This window comes from Delphinapterus leucas, chromosome 13 (genome assembly GCF_059928025.1).
Source record: "Delphinapterus leucas isolate spDelLeu-1000000601 "Yukka" chromosome 13, BTC_Dleu_Yukka2, whole genome shotgun sequence".
Taxonomy (NCBI): Eukaryota; Metazoa; Chordata; class Mammalia; order Artiodactyla; family Monodontidae; genus Delphinapterus; species Delphinapterus leucas.
This window is the reverse complement of record NC_143141.1, coordinates 65,011,398-65,036,635: the sequence shown is the minus strand read 5'-3', so window position 1 is coordinate 65,036,635 and position 25,238 is coordinate 65,011,398. Positions and strand designations below refer to the sequence as shown.

General features: G+C 40.8%; 1 protein-coding gene across 9 annotated transcripts in view; it reads right to left on the bottom strand.

Moving 5' to 3' along the window:
• Nucleotides 1-24,943, bottom strand: part of STRN (striatin) — a 108,042-nt gene extending 83,099 nt beyond the window's left edge. For 2 of the 9 annotated variants that reach the window (XM_089923275.1, XM_089923274.1), the window contains exon 1: nucleotides 24,546-24,936. In XM_089923275.1, coding sequence (XP_089779401.1) covers nucleotides 24,546-24,779 — 234 coding nt within the window. In that variant the 5' untranslated portion in view covers nucleotides 24,780-24,936. Of the gene's footprint in view, nucleotides 1-24,545 lie in introns of all 9 variants that reach the window. The other 7 variants (XM_089923279.1, XM_022574091.3, XM_089923277.1 and 4 more) reach the window with 6 other exon arrangements.
• Nucleotides 24,944-25,238: the final 295 nt, after the last annotated feature.

Here is a 25,238-nt window from a genome sequence, read left to right as displayed (position 1 = left end):
TCACTACACGGAAAACTGAAGAGCCTAAATAGTAATAAGAAATACAAATTATCACAGTTTTAAATATTAACAATTGATAAAGCTGGGTGAAGATTTTTGTGTACTCTTTGTGGAACTTTCCTATAAGTTTGAATTTTTTTTTAAGTTTTGTCCCATAAATTTTTAAAAAAGTTTTATCCTTGATGTATCCCATATATACCTGTTAAATTAAAAAGGTAAATTAAGTGATAAAACCCAATGTTCACAAGCAGATGAAATACAGATATATCTTTATATGGATGGTGGCAATGTAAATTAGTTAAATTTCTTTTGCAAAAGGGAGCTGACAAAGCCACCCACATACTCTATGATTTGGCAATTTTGCTTTTAGATATACAAAACAAAAGAACACCAGCCCTTTCCTCCACACTGTCCAAAGAAAAAGTAATGTGCAAAGCTATTCAGATACACTCTAATTTTGCTTTTATTTATGTCATTTGAATTATTTCCTTCTGATTTCCCCTCAATCCATTTCTCTACGTAGATGGAATCATGGTGCAAAATTTTATAGCTTACTTTTTGTCATGAAAACACTTTCCATGTTATTACTGTCTTTATACCATCATTTTCATTGGGTTTATTATACAACTTCAAGTAAATTTACCATAACTTATTTAACCATTGTAGCAGATCTTGTGGAATGGCTATTCAAAACACACATTCCTAATCCCTTTTTTACCTAGCTTGTAACTTCCCACTATAGAATCTGGAAAGCCAAATGACTGCTTTCCTAGATTCTGTTATAGTCATGCATATCCAAGTAACCAATGAGATGTCTGCTGGGGATGGAAAGAAGGTACTTCTGGGGAAAGTTTATCATTCACTGATAAAGGAGACTCACTCCAAAACAAACAAACAAACAAAAAACCACCAACAAACCTTTTTGCTGCTTTTCACTGTGGTCTTGATGTCTCTAACTGTAGCAATCTTGTAATCATAATGTAACAGGAAGAAAGACAATAAGCCCGCACACTGAGGGTGAAAGATGGCAGAGGAGAATAGAAAAAGTTTATGTCCTCACTGAGCAACTGTACCAGCTTATGTCAGACAAAAAGACTACCCACCACCAGACTTGTGAGAAACATGATCTTTAGTTGTTAGGTCACTGTTAACAGAGTTTACCTGCAGCCAAAAGCATTCCTAGATGATACTAGTTTCACTACACCTTAACATTTATATTATAATTTTTCACTATTACAAAATAAATTGCCAATGATGATCTTCATGTATACACATTTTTAAGGCAATTTTTTGTTTACTTCTCTGGGATAGACTACGACAAATAGAATTACTAGGTCAAAATATAACTGTTTCCTTATAGATACTAACCAGTTGACAATACAAACAACAATGTATGACAGTAAAGTTTAAAACATCTTTCCTAGCATTGTTATCATTGATTTTTAAAATTCATAGACAGGGACTTCCCTGGTGGCGCAGTGGTTAGGAATCTGCCTGCCAGTGCAGGGGACATGGGTTTGAGCCCTGGTGCAGGAAGATCCCACACGCTGTGGAGCAACTAGGCCCGTGCAGCACGACTACTGAGCCTGCGCTCTAGAGCCTGTGAGCCACAACTACTGAAGGCCACACACCTAGAGCTCACGCCCTCCAACAAGAGAAGCCACCACAATGAGAAGCCCACACACCACAACTAGAGAAAGCCTGTGCGCAGCAACGAAGACCCAACGCAGCAAGAAAGGAAGGAAGGAAGGAAAGGAGGAAGGAAGGAAGGAAGGAAGATTCATAGACAGAAAAGGGTACCTCATTGCTTTAATGTATATTTCTTTGATGAGAATTATTAATATGGACCATTTTGCCATATGTTGACCATTGTCCTATAACAAACCCATCCAAACTCATAAAGAGATCAGTTTGATAAGCTATATCTTGTTTGCTTTTTAAAAATATTCTTCCTTATTAAAAATACTGTAAAATGGAAAAAAATTTCAAACTTTATATAAAGATATACAGGAACAACCAACAGATCACTCCTTTACCCCCATTCCATTACCTGGAGATAACCAATGTGAACAGTTTGCTGAAGTCCCTTCTGAACTTTCTTGTATGCAGAAGTAGAAAGATAAGCAAAAATAACATCTGTTTTGGTTACATAATTACTAAAAATAAGTATAAGGACTTATACACATATGAAAATATATAAAATTAATAAATCGAACTTTTATTGAGCTCTTCCTATGTTATATTGCTCTGAATAAGTGTTTCATAACTCATTTCATTGTCACACAAACAAAAACAAAATAGTTAATAACTATGTACAAACCCATCATATTTAAAACATAAATGTGTACACTAACAGAGATCTGAAGAAAACATAGATGCTAGAGTTAAGTTTTTATTAAGACATTTTGCCTTATATGTAAATAATATACAAAGGCAATAAGGATATAATGAAAAGAGCTTGTAAGGAAGGAGGGTAAGACTGAAATATAAGTTTATATGTTACTGATTTTACTGTTAAGGTGGGCATTCCACGTAGGTGGTAGGTAACACAAGGCTGGAGTTTCCAGACTAGAAATATATTTGGTAATCTTGGTTTTCATATACACACAAAACTATAACATTTCCCAAAACAATTAAAGTAGCTACAAGAGTGTGTGTGTATATATATTCCTTTTATTAATTTTTAAAAATAAGATCCAGAAAAGATGCCTTTTTAAAATTAAATCCATTACATAAAACAATGCCTGTTATTTTAAGTGATGTTCCTAATATAAATACAAATCCAATGACTTCATCTTAGCCTACTTTACAAGTATTAGATTTATTTAGCTTTAATAAGTAAAACTATCATTCTGTTTCCTGTTAAAACTGTAACACTAATCTGAAAAATTACCAAAAATAAATTATAGGAAAAAAGAAAACTAATCCTACTTGTGACTACAGATAGAAGATGATCTCAATAAAGAGACAGACATTCCATGCTCTTACAAAGGATATAAACAAGCAAATTAGAGAAGAGGAAACCCAAAAGGCTAACAAATTTAGGAAGAGATGCTTAATCTCAGTGATAACCAGAAAAATACAAATTAATATAAATAGGAGATATAACTTCACATTTATCAGACTAGCAAGAATTAGAACTCTAGATAATGCCAAGTGTTAACAGCAAAGTGCGATCATGCACTGCTAGTGGAAACATAGACAAGGGCAATCAGTCTGGAAACCAATCAGCAAATTACTTAAATTAAGTCTACATATACCCAACAAACCAGTAATTCCATTACTCATTAATATGTCACAGAAATTCTCAAACAGTTAAAAGTAATGGCTTTCATGTTCATAAAATATCACAGATGAATCTTTTTAAAAAGTAAGAGAAAATTATACAATTTGATTTTTGTAAATTAAAAAATACATGCACAGGAAAAAATAATATTTTACAAAGATACATAAAAACAATGGAAGGAGAATATGAGAGAAATGGAGATAAAAATGGATAAGTAAATTAAAGAAGAGAGGGACTGGGTGCAGACCAATAATAATGTGCAATGAACTGAAAAGTATGAGAACTCAACCCTCTGCACCTGAGTTCAAAGCAAGATTACCCAAAATAATGACTTTAAGAATACATAGGCAAAAATCCTAAATCATCAATAAAATATAAACAAATCAAATACATCAGTATATCAAAAGAAAAAATACTCCACAACCAGGCTTATGCCGTTAGTAAGATAAGTGAGAAAAAATAACATATTATCTTAGGAGATGCAAAAAATCAATTAACAGGGCTTCCCTGGTGGCACAGTGGTTGAGAGTCCACCTGCCGATGCAGGGGACATGGGTTTGTGCCCCGGTCCGGGAAATTCCCACATGCCACGGAGCGGCTGGGCCCGTGACCCATGGCTGCTGAGCCTGCGCGTCTGGAGCCTGTGCTCCGCAACGGGAGAGTCCACAACAGTGAGAGGCCCGTGAATCACAAAAAAAAAAAAAAATCAATTAACAGAATTTATTATCTATTTCTGTTAACAACTCCTAGAAAACTAAGAAGAAACTTCCTTAACATGCTAGATAGTAATTTTTATTTTGTATAAATTTATTTATTTATTTTTGGCTGCACTGGGTCTTTGTTGCTGCACGCGGGCTTTCTCTAATTGCAGTGAGCGGGGGCCACTCTTTGCTGCCGTGCGTGGGCTTCTCATTGCAGTGACTCCTCTTGTTGCCGAGCACAGGCCCTAGGCATGCGGGCTTCAGTAGTTGTGGCACACAGGCTCAGTAGTTGTGGCTCGCAGGCTCTAGAACACAGGTTCAGTAGCTGTGGCGCACAGGCTTAGCTGCTCTGTGGCATGTGGGATCTTCCCAGACCGGGGCTTGAACCCCCGTCCCCCGCATTGTCAGGCGGATTCTCAACCACTGCGCCACCAGGGAAGCCCTAGATAGTAATTTTTAGAAACCACTAACAAATACCACACTTAACAGTTACACAGTTTCCATTTAATTTTTTTTTAAGTTTTTTTTTTAAAGGAACAAAAGGAGACTCTCCAGCACCACTATCATAATATAAAGTTCTGGGATTGATAACCAGTACTGGAAAAGGAGGAATAAATATTGGAAATAGTTACACTTGGCTTTTCTAGCTAAAATAACCAAACATTAGAAAGAATAAGGTATTTCTGTAAGGTAACTAGATGACTTTGTACACACAAGCACAGCTTTCCCACATATTGGAAATAACCAGTTAGAAATGTAATGGAAAAAGAATCCTACTCACAAAAGTAATAAAACCTATAAATTCTTAAGTTTATTCCTAGGTATTTTAAGTACAGGATATCTCTGCTTAAGGAAAGAGAGAAATCTTAGTTGGAAAAAGTTAAAATGTAAAGATGCAATTATTGCCAAGGCAAATGCGAGTTCAATAAAAAACCCAACTGTGTGTGTTTACGTGTGTATATACATGAAATTCTGGAGGGACACACATTAGATTGTTAGTAGAATTTATGTCTAAACAGATTTGTGACAAGGATTGGAGAGGAAGGAGTACTATCTACTTTTTATCTTTCTATATATTTCTTATGTTTTGAAGGTACAGCTATTCGCATTTTATTTATTTTTTATATTTTTTATTTTTAATTTTTTATTTTTGCAGTACGCGGGCCTCTCACTGTTGTGGCCTCTCCCGTTGCGGAGCACAGGCTCCAGACGCACAGGCTCAGCGGCCATGGCTCACGGGCCCAGCCGCTCCGCGGCATGTGGGATCTTTCCGGACTGGGGCACGAACCTGTGTCCCCTGCATCGGCAGGCGGACTCTCAACCACTGAGCCACCAGGGAAGCCCTATTTATTATTTTTTTTAATTTTATTTACTTATTTATTTTATTTTTGGCTGCGTTGGGTCTTCATTGCTGTGCGCGGGCTTTCTCTAGTTGTGGCAAGTGGGGGCTACTCTTCATTGCAGTGTGCAGGCTTCTCACCGTGGTGGCTTCTCTTGTTGTGGAGCACGGGCTCTAGGTGCGCGGGCTTCAGTAGTCATGGCTCACAGGCTCTAGAGCGCAGGCTCAGTAGTTGTGGCTCACGGGCTTAGATGCTCCGCGGCATGTGGGATCTTCCCGGGCCAGGGCTCGAACCCGTGTACCTTGCATTGGCAGGCGGATTCTTAACCACTGCACCACCAGCCAGGGAAGTCCCTAGCTCTTCTTATTTTAAATAAATCATTTCTTCTGACAAAGATTCTCTCCTTGACAAAACTTTAGTCAGGCTCCTCTAAGTTCTCTCTTCTATTAGACCCAATCTTTGGATTTCCATGGCCATCTTTACGTTGCCCAATTTTATCAAGAATCTTACTAAATAGGGGCTTCCCTGGCGGCGCAGTGGTTGAGAGTCTGCCTGCCAATGCAGCGGACACGGGTTCGAGCCCTGGTCTGGGAAGATCCCACATGCCAAGGAGCAACTAGGCCGGTGAGCCACAACTACCAAGCCTGCGCGTCTGGAGCCCGTGCTCCGCAACAAGAGAGGCCATGACAGTGAGAGGCCCGTGCACCACGATGAAGAGTGGCCCCCACTCGCCGCAACTAGAGAAAGCCCTCACACAGAAACGAAGACCCAATACAGCCATAAATAAATAAATAAATAAATAAAAATTTTTTAAAAACACAAAAGAATCTTACTAAATCAGTTTAGCAAGAACCCATCACCTTCAATATCTGACCAACCTCATTATCAATCAAATTCCTCATCCCCACCATCCCCTGGGTGATATCTGATCACCTTGGCCTGCCTTCAGCAAGAATCCTGTAAGGTCAGTTTAGTCAGAAACCCCCCTGATCCCTGATGTTCTTCTTAGTAATTTCCATCCACCTACCGCCCCACCCTGCCCCGCAACACACATGCGCACACACACCCTCCTCATTGGCCACATATCCCACGTTTCCTTGTTGTAATCGGGATTAAGCCCAGTTCCATATTAAGGTCTCTTTCCCTCTACTTCAATGGTTCCTGATTAAAACCTGCTTTTACCATTTTAACCACTGTCCAGCTCTGGTTTCCTTTAAAACTGCTAAATATAAAATTTAGACAGTTTCTAAAAATAAAATCTAAATTTAACTCTGAATTCTAAATAAGGACTCAAATTGTTTCTTTTTTGTAGAAAAATTAGTGGTTTCTAGTCAGTATTTCATGCTCTAAATCTCTTCTCTATTTCACGTTATAGCAAGTTTACAAAAACATTGCTTAAAAAAAATCAATATAAGTAGATTCCTTAACTAGGGAAGTCAAGTTTTGTTCAAACAAGCTTTTATTAACAACTACCTGACTTTCAATTATCATAATACGTTAATTTTCTGATTTAAAAAAAACTAATATAAGGGACTTCCCTGGTGATCCAGTGGTTAAGACTCCGTGCATCCACTGCAGGGGGCACGGGTTCAATCCCTGGTCAGGGAAATAAGATCCCACATGCTGCATGGCGTGGCCAAAAAACAAACAACAACAAAAAAACCAATATAAAAAATTAGGTTAAAATGTCAAGAGTTACAATCTTTACTCAGTCTGAAAAGCAAACAAAAGAGAACACAAAGTAGGGAAAACAGGGAAGACTCATAGACGTATATAAAAAATATTTGATATAAATTAACTCATTTAAGCTTTGAAGTATACTGAATCTAAAAGATCAATAAATTCCTGCTTTCACTTTTCAAAAAAGTCAGTGAACATAACTTAATTTTTCCTGATAACTCAGGGCCATACTACATACATCAATTATTGAACTGTATTGTACAAAACTTCAGTGTTCTCTGATGTGATGTGAAATTCCTATTCCTGGTTCTCTCACTAATCTGTGTAACTTATAAAAGTTATTTAACTGCTCTGAGCCTCAGTTCCATCAACCATAAAATGAAAGAGTTTAACTTTTTTTTTTTTTTCCAGTACACGGGCCTCTCACTGCTGTGGCCTCTCCCATCGTGGAGCACAGGCTCGGGACGCGCAGGCTCAGCGGCCATGGCTCAGGGGTCCAGCCGCTCCGCGGTATGTGGGATCTTCCCAGACCGGGGCACGAACCCGTGTACCCTGCATCGGCAGGCAGACTCCCAACCACTGCGCCACCAGGAAAGCCCGAGTTTAACATTCTTTACTTCTATAAAACCAAAGATGACATGTGTGAAAAACAGAACTGAATAAGTACTGATCCCAAGATGATGAATATTCTTTTTAAAAAAGATTTCTATTTGCTTGCATTCTACTTATTTGCATCCTTTTCATGGGAGACTAATGGTATACAATTGAGTTAATGTTTTCCAAGGCAGTATTACTTTGGCTAATTTTTTAAAAATTTATTATTGAATCCAAGACAACAGCCACCTTACAAAAGATATCCTCATCCTACAGAATAATCATCCTCTTCTCTAAAGTTATCTGTATTTTGGTCAGCAGTAAGGCAGCAGGGGAAGGAAAGGGGGCTCTGCATTATTAGTCCAGGAGCTCCTTCCTGTAAATTTGAACTCAATTCTAACAATGTCATTATTAACATGTACTGTGATAGGTGCTAGAAAAAAAAAATTTTTTTTAATTGGGTACAGATGAAGTTGCTAAAGCTCCAAGAGGAAAGGTACTGTCTCTGCTATCGACTGCTATATCCCCAAGCCCCAGAAGTCACTTGCATGTTGCAGATACCCAATAAATATCTGTTAAATTAAGTGAACAGATTCTTAAAAAGGAAACAGTATAAGGTAACACAGCCTAAGTGCCAAATGACACAGCAAGTACAGTTGACCCCTTGAACAACAGGGGGTTAGGGGCATCTCCCCTCCGTGTAGTCAAAAATCCTTGTATAGCTTATAGTTGGCCCTCCATACTGGCAGTTCCTGTATATCCGTGGTTCCTCAGCAGCAGATTCAGCCAACCTCAGATGGTGTAGTACTGTAGTATTTACTATTGAAAAAAATCTGTGTATAAGTGGACCTACACAGTTCAAAGTCGTGTTGTTCAAGGATCAACTGTACTAAAAAAGGAACAACCACTAAAAACTAAGGGTATCTAAAAACTCTTCATGTTGGAAATGGGACTTAAGCTAAATCTGAATAAAGAACCCATAAATCTGAAAGAGTAATACAAACTATGAGGTGGTGGAAGGACATTCCAGGATGCAAACCCTTTTGAGCAATGGTTTAAAGAAAAAAAAAAGAAAAAGTAGACATGGCTTATGCACAAAGCAAGATTACATTATTTTGGTTTGGAAAGACCAAATAGGTAGGAAATATAAACAGCCGAATTATGGAGAGATTTGAAATCTTCTACAGGAAAAAATGAAAAATAAAAAAAGAATGTCTTGAACAAATCAATATTTTTAGAAGCTTGAGAGGCAATATTGTGCAGAATGCCTTGGCCAAAGGAGAGACCAGAGGTAAAAAATCAGGAAGGTCCCTTGCTGCAGTCACCCAGATATGAGGTGATGAGGGTCTCAACCAGGGTAACAACAGTATTAGGAATTAAATAATTGAAAATGGATTTAGGGACTTCCCTGGCAGTCCAATGGTTTAGATTCCAGGCTTCCACTGCAAGGGGCATGGGTTCGATCACTGGTCAGGGAACTAAGATCCTGCGTGCTGCGTGGCGCAAACACAAAATAAATAAATAAAATTTAAAATTAATTAATTAATTAAATGGATTTAAAACTACACAGAGTTTATACAATCAGATGTGCGGCTGGGATAGTGAAGACAAGAGAGTACAATGTTCAGTGAAAGCTGAATCTAGGTTTTTAGACAAGGTAAACGAGAGGCTGGGTATGGGGAGGAAGGTTAAGTTGGTTTGGGAGAAGGATTTTAGAAAGTACGATTGAGTTTCAAGTGATAAGTCACCCAGGTGAAGATTTTAGCAAGAAATTAGACATGTAGAATTGTAACTGTGTAAAGTACCAGGACTAAGTAAAGATATAATTTTATGAGGCATCTAAATAAAAGCAATCAACTGGAGTGAGAAGACTTAAAGTGTAACTACTGACAGGAATTCCCTGGCGATCCAGTGGTTAGGACACCACACTTTTACTGCCGAGGGTGTGAGTTCAATCTCTGGTCAGGGAACTAAGATCCCACAAGCCACGTGGCATGAAAAATAATAATAATAATAATAAAATAAAATTATTTTTTTAAAAAAGTGTAACTACTGGAAAAAAGAGTAAAATCTGGTGAACAATTATCTGACTGGAGAACGGGAAGCAAGATCATAAGAGACTGAGAAATGAATAACCCAAAAAAGAGAAAGAGAACAAAGAAGCTGAGAGAGAGAAAGATGAGATTAGTATAAAACTGAAGGGAGTAAATGTGGCCTGTACAGAGAAATGAAAGAGAATAAGGGATAGGGTGACCGTACTAATGGATAAGAGCTAAGAAGGGGGTTCCTTTTGTAGTTACTACTGGTTGGTTGGTTTTTAAACAGGAAAAACTAAAATGGCACTGGCAAAGTGGATATTACCATAGGTATGATGGACTCAGGTCTACCTGAAGTTAAGTATCACTGCTTGATTATAAGCTCCGTGTGAACTGGAACCATATCTGCCTGTTTTCCATGGTGTCTCCAAAGTGTAGGAGGAATGCCAGGTATTCAATAAGTGCCTAGAGTTCCAACCAAAAACCTTGCAAGCAAAAGCATAATTTTTTTTTTAATCCACAACAAATTTTCTATGAGCTTTTGGCAACTTTCGTATTTTCATATTTTAGTCTTTTTGGGCTCATTCTCACTTAGGTGGCTAGCTACATGGATCCGAAAGGCTAAACTTTAATTTCTGATGAAAAGATGCAGGCTTAGTGATAAGGAAATCAGAACTTTTCATTCTGAATTCTGGATAAGGGAAGCATTTCTATTTTATTATTTAAAGAAACAGAGTTCAAAAACGTGTGAAATCACAACATATTGGTAATGCAACTACAAAAAGAAAAGTAGAATACAAAGTAATGATGACTAGATATTTTATTTAAAATTAGATTTATCTTCACAGAAAAACTATTCCATTTGTTATCTACTTAGAAGGAATAAGAACTGTGCATAAAATTTTAGGGTATGGGCTGTAGAAAAGAAGAAAAAATTGTCACATTATCCTGATGATTGTAAAGACTTCTTAGGACATGATGCTAAAGACACTTCCTGGCAGTCAGTGTTTAACACACAAAGGGAGAAGAAAACAAACCTACAGGCAAAACTACCAAAACCCAAGCACCATTTGCTGCAGCTAACATCAGGCTGCAATTATGAAGCCAGCAGCATCCCTGAAAATGAGCTCTGTCAGAATTACGTGGCAGGGCTCAGGCAACGCTCTGAACAGCAGAATTCAGACACAACTTGCTCTAAAAGGCTCCTTCCAGTGGAAGTCATAGCTAGCAGCAAGAGACAGATACACTGTTCCTCTGTATACCAACATAAAGATGCAGAGCCAGTGGATATGGAGGGCTTACAGTACTATACCACTTTATATGAGGGACTTGAGCATCTGTGGATTTTGGTATCCATGGGGGTGGGGTCCTGGAACCAACGCTTTGCAGACACCAAGGGACAACCATTGTACATTACAATGACAAACACTGTAAATATCAAAGAAGTGTAGGACACAAGACTTGCCCTTAAGGACACAATTTAGCTGGGAGACAAGGTATACATACAGAGACACATATTTAATACATATTCATGTAACAATGTAACCTAATACATGATTCATTCAAGAACCATATATTAAGCAACTGCTATATGCAAGTTATTCGGCTGAACCTTAGGGAAATAAGAATACCCTTAAGGTGACTCACAATCTAGTGAGGAAACAAATACGCAAAGTATGAGATAGGTGGTATAATCAAGATACAGTAGAAGTTCTCACCACGAATCCTCTCTTAACCAACCCTATGGATTAACCAGTATTCTCTAGCCCCTTTGTAAAACACTGCCCAAAGCCCAAGGTATATTAAACATTCAAAGCTAGAGTATAGTATTCTGTGTAGTTTACTCATACACACTGGTTGACCAAGAGTCAACTAGATTTCCTCCCAAACCTGTTTACGGCAGCTGCACTTGTTACTTTGATTAGATAATTCAATTAAATATTAAATAAACCAGCAAAATATGGGTATGAAGACAAAGACTGTTGAATGCTTCAGAAAGAAAGACAGTAAAGGAGACACCCTAAAAAATATTGCTGTCAAATTAGATGTGGGGGAAACAACTGTAAAAGACTGGAGAAAGGTCATTAAAAATCTACGGTTTTACACTCACTGTGCTTTACTCAAGGAAAACCAAAACCAGAAATCATTAACAATACATTATAATTGTAGCTTATTCAAGAATGACAACACGGGCTTCCCTGGTAGCGCAGTGGTTGAGAGTCCACCTGCTGATGCAGGGGACACGGGTTTGTGCCCCAGTCCAGGAAGATCCCACATGCCGCAGAGCGGCTGGGCCTGTGAGCCATGGCCGCTGAGCCTGCGCATCCGGAGCCTGTGCTCTGCAGAGGGAGAGGCCACAACAGTGAGAGGCCCGTGTACCGCAAAAAAAAAAAAAAAAAAAATGACAACACAGAACTCCGATCAGCATTCTAAAAAACAACAGTGAAGGGTCAGTGGGCCTGGTCTTATGCTGGCAAATGACCGTATGTTTATATATTTTTAACTTAAATTATTTCAAGTGTCATTTTAACCATCTTTTCGGGTTTACTGACCAACCAGTCTGGACGGCATTGCATAACAAAGCTTCTTTCTTATATATACAAAACTGTTAGGGGAGCATGAAGCTTCACTGTGTCTGGAGATCAGAGAGGTTTCCCAAAGAAAGTAAAATGAATGTTGGAAGATGATTAGAAATTCACCAGACAAGGGAGAGGAAAATATCCAGGCCTGTACGTTGACTCAGAAGCATGAGAGAACAAAAAAAATGTCAAAATATTTCCTTCTACTTACTATGCCCAGGCCCATCACTCAAACTTTTCTCATGGCAAATTATTTAACCTCTCTTCTCATCTATGAATTAAGGAATAATTATGAATACCTTTAATTATGATTTTTTAAATTATGATTAAAAAAGATTATAGGGACTTTCCTGGTGGCGCAGTGGTTAAGAATCCGCCTGCCAATGCAGGGGATACGGGTTCGAGCCCTGATCCAGGAAGATCCCACATGCTGTGGAGCAACTAAGTCTGTGCGCCACAACTACTGAGCCTGCGCTCTAGAGCCCGTAAGCCACAACTGCTGAGCCCACGTGCCACAACTACTGAGCCCGCATGCCACAACTACTGAAGTCCACGTGTCTAGAGTCCGTGCTCCACAACGAGAAAAGCCACCGCAATGAGAAGCCCGGGCACCACAAAGAAGAGTAGCCCCCGCTCACCTCACCTAGAGAAAGCCCGCACACCGCAACAAAGACCCAATGCAGTCATAAATTAATTAATTAATTAATTTAAAAAAAAGATTATACATGTAAAGTGTTTAGCACCGTACCTGGGACATGGCAAGTGCTGAGTAAATAAAACTATTATTATTATTGGAGGGTAAAGAAGAAACGAAAGAGAGAAAACAACAGATAGAGTATGGGTTCTATTAGTGTGACCAAGGCACCATCTTCCCTGACTGACTGCTTTTTCAAGTTCAGTAAGTATGCTGACCCAGATCCCCAGGCTCCTCCTATTCCCTCCTTTTAGCTTGATAGGAATCCACATTCCTCAGGAGCAGGTTTTAGTTGTGCCTATCATTTAGGCTCCTTAGCTCACTGCTTAACTTTCTCATTTAGGAGGTATAAACAAAAAAACTGAGAACAAGTCCCAGACTGGGCTGTAATTTTCCATCAGGTGAAACTGGTATCACCCTTGTGGAATTTGACATCCTGTTTATTTCTCCTAACTAGATATGCTGGTACTGGATCCAATTTCTGTCACATGTAAATGAGTGCTAATAAAACCTGTGTGTACGGAGATGAAACACTCACCCCCCCGCCCCGCCCTTTCCTTGGATCCCTGTAGTGCAGTTATGCCGAGAACCTATTCACCACACCCAAAATACCTATTCCACCCAACCTTACTCACTATTTCCCAGAGCTCACCTGAATTCCAGGGCTTCTGCTCCCTTATTTTTCTCCCTATCTTATCTCCAGAACAAAATACCTACTCATTTTCCTTTGGCCATACTGCTTCTAACGAACTGTATGACAAAATTTCCTTCGTATGTAACAGTATTTTCTAATATCCCATCATCTTGTTCAGATAGGGTATTTTTATGACAAAAGTTAAACAGCATTAAAGTCTGCCAAAGAAGATGAATTTTTTTTTTTTTTTTTTTTTTTGCGGTACACGGGCCTCTCACTATTGGGGCCTCTCCCGTCGCGGAGTACAGACTCTGGACGCGCAGGCTCAGCGGCCATGGCTCATGCGCCCAGCCGCTCCGCGGCATATGGGACCCTCCCAGACCGGGGCACAAACCCGTGTCCCCTGCATCGGCAGGCAGACTCTCAACCACTGCGCCACCAGGGAAGCCCGAAGATGAATTTTATTTCCTCAAATACCTTACTGCATAAGAGCAAATACATGATTGACATATTACTCTGTTCAAATATAGCATATGTAAAGTAGGTGAGCTAAGAATAACCTAATAACTAAAGCACTACACAAAATCTGATATATGATCAATAAACACAAACTATATTAATAAATATATACAGAACTTAATTAGGCTACTCTCAGAGCAAGCTGCAAAAGTCCCAAATTTGCAGACATTTTTTAAAAAGAAATAAACATTTTATTTCAATATTCACTACATAAAAATAAATAAAAGTATTAAAAGAAACTAGAGTGATACATTATTAAACACATTTCAGGAACATAAGTTGTTGAAGACTCTTCCTAAGCCCCTTACAATATAATTGTTTCATTAAATTATTTTACCTGAAGAAAAGCTTGAAATAAATAAGAATTTTCTTTAAATTATGACAGCTATTCAAAGCATACCTAAATAGTTAAGCCATGAACTAGTTTAAGTGATCCATTCAGCATAGTAGCTGCTTACATTCTCTTCACCCTATTAGTAGTGATTTCAGGTAAATATTATAATTCTCTTGTCTACTTCAGATCAGAAGCAGTCATTCAGGGTGAGGGATCAATAAAAGGAGACAATGTGGTATGGAGAACAATGGCCTGGCCTGAGTACTGGGACTCCTGAGTTCTAACCTAAATCTACACCAACTCACAGAGTGATCTAAGACAATTCACTTCCTCTCTCTGGCTCTAAATGATAAAACAAGGGATGAGACTGCCTAAGTTCTAAGGTCCCTCAGGAGGTAAAAATACGATTAGTGTCTATCCCTGTCAGCCTTAAAATTCTACAGTAGTAAGTGCTAAAACGAAAACTATAGAAAATACATCCATTAGGAATTAAGAACAGGTGAATGTGTGCAGTGCAGTTTCTGCCTCCTGTCTGCCTATGTTCCCCTCAACCCCTCTGCTCCTTTCCCTGTCTATTCTTTTCTTCTACCCCCTTTTCAACTTCTCTTTCTTGCCTCAGGTTTCTCTCCCAAACTACAATTTTCCTCTATTATGTCTCCAGGCTGCAATGCCTACAAGTTACTACCACCTACTACTGCCATCTCTGGGGCTGCTCCCTGCTTTCACTACTGTCAATTTATTGTCCTTAAATCACTACTAACAGGGCAAAGAGAATGTAAGCAGCTACTATGCCAAATGGATCGCTGAAACTAGTTCATGGCTTCTAAAACATGATTTAAATAAATAATACAATCAAATGCATTCTGTCCCTAGAAATTTCAACCAAGAAGAGCAAACCATTTATTGGACACCTGTTATGGGTCATGTACTGTGCATATTTTATCTTTTAAAAACCTTACAACTACTCTGCTTGGTGGGTATGTTACCTACAATTTACAAACAAAAGTGAGGTCCAGGGAATTCCCTGGTGGTCCAGTGGTTAGGACTCCGCGCTTTCACTGCCGAGGGCCTAGGTTCAATCCCTGGTCAGGAACTAAGATCCCCCAAGCAGCGTGACCAAAAAATAAATAAATAAAAATTTTTAAAGTAAAATAAAAAAAATAAAAGTGAGGTCCAAAAAAATTATAAATCAGAAGTTATGGAGCTGTCTGACTAGAAGGTCCACACTTTCCACTGTCAAATTATGATGGTCAATAAATTGTTTTATCAAAATGGCGACCAAAGCAAGAAACTCCAAAGATCCCAAGGGCAGTTTTATTTCTAATGGCCCAGAATTAAAACTTTCATAAATCAGAAAGTATTAAAAAAAAAAGTGTAGCTGACATCAAGTACATAGTAGGCTGACAAAGGGAAACCAGTCCCAATTATTTGGACTTTCAAACATCTTTCAAAGGCTGATTAGTAAAAGGGTTTGTTTTAAATTCTGCCTAAATTACCAAGATTTTGGAGAAAAGTTGTAAGTATCCTACCAGTACAAAGAAAAGTAATTTAGATAGTAAATAATATTTAGGGCTATAGGCACATCTCTTGAAAAAGAAATGCTATCAATGATATTTCTCCCCAAATAATTATTGGGGCCATTTTTATTTGTCAGTTTTTGAAAGTAATATAAGAGAATTTAGTTTCTAGTAACGATGCCGTGAAACAACTCTCCTACTGAAAAGAGCTAAAAGTTCTAGATAAAATATTTCTACAATCATCTTAAAAAGCAAAGCTGGGGCTTCCCTGGTGGCGCAGTGGTTGGGAGTCCGCCTGCCGATGCAGGGGACATGGGTTCGTGCCCCAGTCTGGGAAGATCCCACATGCCGCGGAGCGGCTGGGCCCATGAGCCATGGCCCCTGAGCCCGCATGTCCGGAGCCTGTGCTCTGCAACGGGAGAGGCCACAACAGTGAGAGGCCCGCGTACCACAAAAAAGGAAAAAAAAAAAAAGCAAAGCTGGTAAGAAAGTAAGGATTATTTGACCAAAATTGAAGGGAAAATGGGAACCCATGAGGTAAGGGAACAAAAGCCACTTTTGCCCTTTGGTGATGACCAATCAGAACAAATCCGAGCTTCAGTTTTGACAGCTTTGCAGGACCCAAAAGGCAAAATGCAAAGACCAGAACCATCCAGAGTATAGAGTCTAATAGGAGATATACATTTAGCTAAGGCCCTAAAGGGCCTATACCCTCAAGGCAAAGGTGAAGCAGAAGTATATTGGCCCACATAAGTATTTACAACCAAAATAGGCGTCAACTATTTGGGTGCTCCAAAACTTCAAGCAACGAATTTGCTTTAAAGTGGGTCAGTCTAGGTAATGCCTCTAGAAACCCACCAGAAACAAAGGCAAAACTTTCTGAAGAAGAAACCTTTATTTGAGGCCTGATTTAGTCCTATACTTTTTCAAGGACAGTGAGCAGCACACAGGTATCTATGCATACAAAGAAACAAGTCGTCATGAGCAGGAGCCAGCAAAAACACCAGACCACAGAAAGGGACCTCCAAGACCTCACACATAGGAAGAAGAGAGACTCCAACTTCAAAATAACTGGGGACTTCCCTGGTGGCACAGTGGTTAAGAATCCGCCTGCCAATGCAGGGGACACGGGTTCCAGCCCTGGTCCTGGAAGATCCCACATTCCGCGGAGCAACTAAGCCCATGAGCCACAACTACTGAGCCTGTGAGCCACAACTCTAGAGCCCGCAAGCCACAACTACTGAGCCCACCTGCCACAACTACTGAAGCCCGTGTGCCTAGAGCCCATGCTCTGTGACAAGAGAAGCCACCGCAATGAGAAGCCCATGCACCACAACAAAGAGTAGGCCCCCGCTCGCTGCAACTAGAGAAAGCCCGCTTGCAGCAACGAAGACCCAATGCAGCCAAAGATAAATAAATTAATTAATTAAAAACAAAGAAAAAGAAATAACTATACTTACTAGGTTTAAGGAATAAAAGACGACCCTGAAAATATCTTCAGGGAATAGGAAGCTGCTAAGAAAAGATGCAGCAGATTTATAAATGGAACCAAAACTGAAGTTCAACAATAACCAAAATCACAAACTCACTGGATGACCTTAAAACACTAGATTCAACTGTAGAGAAAATTAATGGACTGGATGATAAATCAGAATAAATTATCTGGAATAAAGCCTGTAGTGATAAAAAAATGGGAAATATAGAGCAGATAAAGAAGGCCTAAGATACATGTAATCAGAGACCCAAAAGGAAAAGAAAAGAGAATAAGATAGAGGAGAAATCTAAAGAGATAATGACCAAGAATTCTGCAGAACTAATGAGATGTCAATCTAGAGATTCAAGCCTAACAAAGTCCCAAATAAAATAAAAGGAAATCTATACCTTGACACATCATAATGACACTACAGAACACCAAAGTCAAGAGGAAATCTTAAATGTAGCTAATAAAATAAGCTAGAGAACAAACAGTATATAGAACACAGTAAAATCTCCATGTTTGTTGTTTTAAAATAAAAAGGGAAATGATAAGTCACATTAGTGTGACTCTGATTAACTGAGAAGGTTGTAAGGATCAAGGAAGATAATGTATTTGAGAAGTTTTTTAAAAACCATAAAGGTATCTGGAGATTTAAGTGACAGGGCTTGTATGAAACCTATTTCATTCTTGGTCATTTAACCCTTCTCTGGGCTTCACTTTACCTCTAAAAGAAAGTTGTAGGTGATTACTTCCAAAGTTTATTCCAGCTCAAAGATTACTATATCATCATATCTCTCATTCAGCAGGAGGTGATTCAAACTATACTATTCTGCCTAAAAATGCTAGGTACCATCAGAAAGAATAATAGAAAAATAACAGAAATTATATCCCAAATTATATAAAAAGTCATCCATATCTGGAATACAAACACAAGTGTTGAAATCACTAACATACATAATAATAGAAAAGGACAACTAAAGCAATGGTTCTCAATCCTTGCTGTATATTAGAGCCAACAGGAAACTCAAAAGAATACTAATGCCATGGACCCCCTAATTCTTATCTGATTTAAATGATCTGGGGTACAGGCCAGGAAATGAATATCTTTTAAAGTTTCTCAGATTATTCTAAGATTGCAGCTAAAGTTGAAAAACACTGAACTAAAGTGACAAATAGTAGGATATGTTTTAAAAGAGTAGAACCTCTATAATCTTTCCAAAATATATTTAAAGATTATAAATTGTCAAGAATATGAATAGAATGAAAAACAAACATGTTTACAAAATTATACCATACCACAATGGGGTTCACCTGTTCCAAGTTAAAAGGAAGTGGTTTAAAAAGGCCAAATAATACCAAAGATTAGTTTTATAGAGTGGTTGGTAAATGTATATAATTTGTTATCCAAAAAGTCATGCAAGGTTAAGACAAACATATTCAGAGAAATTTATATGCTCCAAACAACAGACACATAGTGGATTATAAAGAAAAGCAAGAACATTTCAAGTATACAGTCAATGTTTTGAGGCTGACCGACGGACAGATGAGGCGAGAGGGTGCCGAAGGGCCGGGTCGGGGCGTCCGTCCCAGCCCAGCCCAGCCCTGTGAGTGAACCCCGCCTGTTACGTGCTCTTGAGGGAGCTCACATCCAGTCTGGGCGCCCAGCTCACGTGACAGACGGGTCACACTGCTGGCCACCCCCTCTCTCTCGGCAAGTCCCCTTGGGGGACAGAAAGATGGGCTGTTACCACCCACCAGGCCAGGAGCATGGTGGTCGGCTGCCCGGGGGAGTCCTCTCCTCCAAGGAACCTTGCCTCTGCTCCCCTGGGCCCCAGGGTGGCCCGCCTCGGGCCTGCCTTTCCTGGCCTGAGGATCCCCGTGGCCTCTCCTGGGCTCCTGGACACTGAGTCCCACCCTGGATCCCACCTGACGGTGCCTCAGGAGGGGACAGGATACGCAGGGTGGCCCCCACTTCCTCCTGGCCTTCCCTCACTGTGTCCCCCCTCACAGTGGCCCTGATGCTACCTGTCTGGGCGCTCCGAGGGCAGCGGGGAGAGAGACTGATTGCTATGGAATGGCAATAATTCACTCCTCCATAAATGTCCCTGAGCGCCACAATCAGACCCAGAGTATTAGACTGCAAGGTCCCAGGATGAAACTTACATGCTCTCTAGCCTTAGAAGATTTATGACTGAAGATTCTGCTTTTCTCTGGGGACAAGGAGACAAATTGGAGTACAAATTTAACATCATGCACTTGATATCATTTATTTACTCGGCACTTACTTTGTGTTATGTACCAGACTTCTGCAAGATATTTTAAAATATCTCATTTAATTCTCACAAGGTAGTTTATCAGCCTCACCTTACAAATGAGGACACTAAGGTCCTGAGAGGTCAGAATTACGGTAAACATATATTTTTAGCATGAAATAAAATAGTAAGTTTTAAAGCAAAGATTTAAATCCAGGTCTATGCCATGTTGCCTTTCACTGTAATTGTAAATAATAGTTATAATAATAACAAAACATAAACTGTCATTTTAAGTGCTTATTTTGTCCATTTAAATGCTCAGTAGGGCTTCCCTGGTGGCGAAGTGGTTAAGAATCCACCTGCCGATGCAGGAGACACAGGTTCGAGCCCTGGTCCCGGAAGATCCCACATGCCTCAGAACAACTAAGCCCATGAGCCACAACTACTGAAGCCCGCGTGCCTAGAGCCCGTGCTCCACAACAAGAGAAGCCACCACAATGAGAAGGCTGCACACTACAACGAAGAGTAGCCCCTGCTCATCACAACCAGAGAAAAGCCCACGTGCAGCAACGAAGACCCAAAAGCAGCCAAAAATAAAAAAAATTTTTAAATAAATAAATGCTCAGTAAACCCTCACAATAGTCCTATGAAGCTGCTCAGTCAAAATAATTGAGGGCTTCCCTGGTGGCGCAGTGGTTGAGAGTCCGCCTGCCGATGCCAGGGACACGGCTTCGTGCCCTGGTCCGGGAAGATCCCACATGCCGCGGAGCGGCTGGGCCCGTGAGCCATGGCCGCTGAGCCTGTGCGTCCAGAGCCTGTGCTCTGCGGCGGGAGAGGCCACAGCAGTGAGAGGCACGCGTACCGCAAAAAAAATAATAATAATTGAGTCATAATTGACTTCTCTTTTTCTCAAATCTCACAACCTATCGTTCGGCATATCTTGCTAGTTCTAGCTCCAAAAATGTATTCAGGATCCATTATATTTTGAGTATGTTATCACATGTGAATATTATTCACTTATCGCATCACTATTACCCTAGTTCACCTCTGGCTTGGATTATTAAAATAGCCTCCTAACTAGACTTTGATTTATCTCCCCTTTCTCCCCTCCAAGTCTATTCTGGATCCTTGCAAAGGGTTGCATTTAAAGATGGTGTCACTCTTTTGCTCAAAACATTTCAACAGTTGCCCATCTTGCTGAGGTAAAAATAAAGTCCTTACAATGAGCAAGACCCAGTATCTCTGACATCATTTCTTCCATTCTCCTCCTCTACTCCAGCCACACTTGCCTAAACACTCTGCAAACATTCCGAGCATGTTTCCCCTTCCCCCTACTCTTCCCTCTGCCTAGAACACTCTTTCCTCAGATGTCACCTTTTCAGGTCTTTGTTTAAATAACACCTTATCAATAGTAAAGCCTTTCTTCCCCACCCCACCCTCTCAAGCGCTCCATATCCTCCTTACCCTACCTTATCATGGCACTTATTACCACCCAACGTTTGATGAATGTATTCATTTATTGCTGCCAGTCTTCCCCCACGATTTAGCTTCATGCAGGTAGGATCTGTTTTAATCGTTATCGTTTCTCCAGTGCCTTAGAACAGGACTTGGTATGAAGTAGGTACTTGAAAACATTTGTTGAATGAAAATATGAACCAATAATGCCAAAACCCAGACTCATAAACATTCCAGTACAGCCTCCATACCATATGCACTAATACTCAATCATATCACCTTTTTTCATGCAATTCAGCATTTCCAGGTAGACAGCAGAGCCTCCTCTACCACACACAAACTTCTAAATCTAGGAACAATACCTTCTATTTTTTACTTACATGCTTCTTTCCCAGAAGTCAGTAATTTTCAAATACTGAGCCTTAGGTTCTCATTACTTCATAAATTCTTTCTTCCTGCTAATCTCCCCATTCACTATTAGCCCTCCTCTCTTATGCTAGCCTAAGAAAATTTAAACCCCCCAAATGATAAACTCTGATTCTACTGCATTTTGCTTGTTCTATCACTCCTGTTAGACTGTTTCTTTGAAATCATCTAGCACAATGTCTCATACACAGAAAATTTTCTCAAATGTTATGATTTGTATTCTATCTCCAATTCCTTTCACAAATATAAAGCTCAATAATAACCGTAACCAATCTTTTCCCATGAATTACCTATTCTCATATGAATGGTGGTGGTGAGGCAGGAGGGGGATTGCCAAAAGTAAAAAGAGAATTTCATATTAACCTAGATGGGCAAGGGGGCAAAATATGTCCAATTTTTTGCCACAATGTGGCCAGTTCCTTACTCCCAAGATCTGAAGGAAGGAGGAAGTGGTGCCGGCAGGCCAGGGAGATGAGAGCTTGGACTGCCTTTCACAACTCTGCCCTGGCAACTTGAAAGAGCAGGACTGACAGGTTCCTGAAGGGACAAATCAGACCTAATCTTAAAGGTATTTTTGTTGACTCTAGTGTTAATGACTTAAGCAGCGATTTAAAAGTAAAAGCAGGATACCAACTGATCCAAATTTCATTCATTCAATTCTTATTTCCTACTGTTTTTCTAGAAAAATTCCAATGGGAAAAGAAAAAAAAAGGACATGGTCAAATTTAATGATGTTGATGTAAAGAAATGATTTTTAAAATATATTTTCAATTATGCTAATAAAAGGGTCAAAGACCACAGATTCCTGTGAACTCTCTCCTTCCAAAATACATACTTGTTCTGTTTAAAAACTATGGCACATTTTCTAAGTTTCTCCATGGATGCTTAATTTAACTGGAGCACAAACCAAAAGATACTGTAAAAATGTAGTACCCTTAATATGATGAGCACCAATGGGAAACCTACCAGAAGTTTAAGATTTGCGATAAATAACCCGGTAAGTAGTATGTGTATATGTGTATACATTGGGGAAAGGCGTAGAGGGGGCATAACTAAAGAGTAACTACAGTTACAGGTAAATTGAAAAATTAAATATGGGGGTTGGGGGGAAAGGAGTTGAGATAGGTTGGAAATTCTCAAATTTCCCAGGTAATGAGGTAAGAATTGTTGTTTGTTTTTGAACAAAGTAGTGTGATTTATCTTACATTCCCTAAACTGGATAAGAAATTAAAATTTAAGCAGCTGCATACAAAAATCATTATCCACAACTGTACAACATTAAAGTTAAAGCCTGCCTTTAATACTTCCGTTAAGTCTGAAATCCACAAGCTCACTTATGGAATGCACTGCTAGTTCATTATAAGAAAAATTACAAATTTTTCCCTGACCACTCCATCTAAAACAGCTGCCCCTATCACACTCTACACTTGTACCCTGATTTATTTTTCCCATAGCAGCTGCACTGTGGATCAGTATACTATATAGTTGCATTTGCTGACTGTTTGCCTCCCGACTAAAACATAAGCTCTATGAGGGCAGAGGCTTCGTCAGTTTTATTAATCCCAGGGCCTAGAGGCACAGTATAAGCACTCAATAAATATGCTGAATAAATGATGGAAGTGAAGTTCAAAGAGGTTAAAGGATTTCCTCAAGGTCACAGAGCTGGCAGCAACCACAGCTTGTATTATAACCCTTTCTGCTTGCTCCTTCCACGACCACTTCCACTCCACCAAAGCAGCCCGTTCCAGCACATGCTTCTGTTTCTCCTTTTCTTTTTTTTAAGTGCCAAAGAAAATACATGCTACCCAAAATGGTGACACCGTGGGTAGCATTTTAACTTCAAGTGTTTCACCAACCAAAACTACACTCAGATTTCATAAGCATACAGGATTAGCCAGTAAAACAGAAAGGCACAGCCACTCAGAGTTCTTTAAGTTCTTTGTGAAATTGGTGTATGCCTTGGAAGTGCCTTGGAAGTTTTAAGAACAACCACTGAAACCTACTTACCAATTCAGAAGGGCCTGCAAAATATCAGCCTCACTTTCATTCTTCTAAGAGCCCACGATAGCTTCCTCCCTGGATATACTGGACTGGCCAAAAAGCTCGTTCGGTTTTCAGCAAAAATAAGAGACATATTTTTCTTTTTCACTAAGAACTTTATTGAACAACGCATTCATTAACTGAACGAACCTTCCAGCCAACCCAATACTTTACCTTGCAGATTATGAAAGGAAATGTAACCAACTTTAAAAGCCCCTTTTAGTTCCTTTTAAATTACAAGTCAATCTCACAAAACCTTGAACAGAAAATTAACCCTTAGGAAGCTTCAGATTCTGAGAACTGAAAACCATCCCTGAACCATCATCTGACTGTGAAAATTCACGAAATTCATTCAAAATCCACGAATCTGAAACAGCTAAAAGAAACGCGGGAGGGGGTGAGAGAGAAGGAAGAGAAGAAACATTTACATATATAAAAAGGGAGCCGACATTCCTAGTAACACTTTGGCCCAAGAGCAGCATCTTGCCTAAAGTCAAGGCCCCACGGACACAACTTCTGGTCTTCTTTGATCACCTTCCTTACAGACAGGCGCCAACTGTCAATACCTTTTACGGGGACCGTCTCTAGACCTAGGATGGGACTCACTAGGACAGGACATGATTTGCTCATCTCGCAAAACTACTGTCAGCCCAATTAGTAAACTGAAAGGGAAGACCTAAGATGTGGAATGGCAAGAGCGCTGAAATGAGCCTGAGAGTTAAGAGTGGGAAGGAGCAGATGAAAAGGTGCGGGGAGGGTAAACAACGCATCACGGGCGGGAGTGGGAACCTGGGTCGAGGAAGTGGGGTCGGCGAAAGGCAAAGGTGAAGGGAGGAAGGGTACAAGGTTCTGGGTGGGATGGGCGGGAGCAAAGGGGGAGGGGACGAGCGAGGGCTGAGCGGGGGAGGGGGAAGGGTCCGGGGCGGGGCGGAAGGGAGCGAAGAGGCGGGATGAAGAGGGCCAGGCCGGGAGGGTCTTTACCTGCAGCTCCGCCCGCTCCACTTCCCACTGGGCTCTCTCGACCTCGAAGCGGGCCCACTCGTGCTGCAGGAAGTGCAGGATCCCCGGGAGACTGTACTGGGCTCGGGCCGCCCCCGCCGCAGCCGCCCCGTCGCCGGCCGCGGCAGCCTCCGCCAGAGGCCCGAGACCCTTGGCACCGCCGGCGCCCGGGTGGTTGTTGCTGAAGAAGACGCCGGGACCCGCTTGCTCGTCCATGGCGGCCGCGGGAACCGGGGGAGCTGCCCAGGCGCCCAGCAGCGGAGGCAACTGCAGCGGCCAGCAGCGCCTCCTCCTCCCTCCGCCGCTCCCCGCCCACACCCCAGTCAGCAGGGAGCAGCCGCCTGGGCGCGGGGGCCGACCGAGCCCGGGACGGGCCGGGAAATGGGTCAACTGCGGCGCGCGGGCTTCCCGGGGCTTGCTGGGAAATGTAGTCGCGGGGCGTGGCGCCGGCGAGCGCGGCCCGGGCGGCCTGTGGGGTTGTGATCGGCTGGGGGGGGGCCGCGGCCCTGCCCCAGCCCCAGTCCCGCCCATGCCCGCGGCGGAGGGGGCCGCCCCCCGGCGGGTAGCGCGGGTTTCCTCACTCTAGGGGCAGGGCGCTGGCGGGTGGTGCTGCAGTCTCCCTCGCACGCGGAAGTTCTCGGGCGGCGCTCGCTGTTGCACACACACACACACACA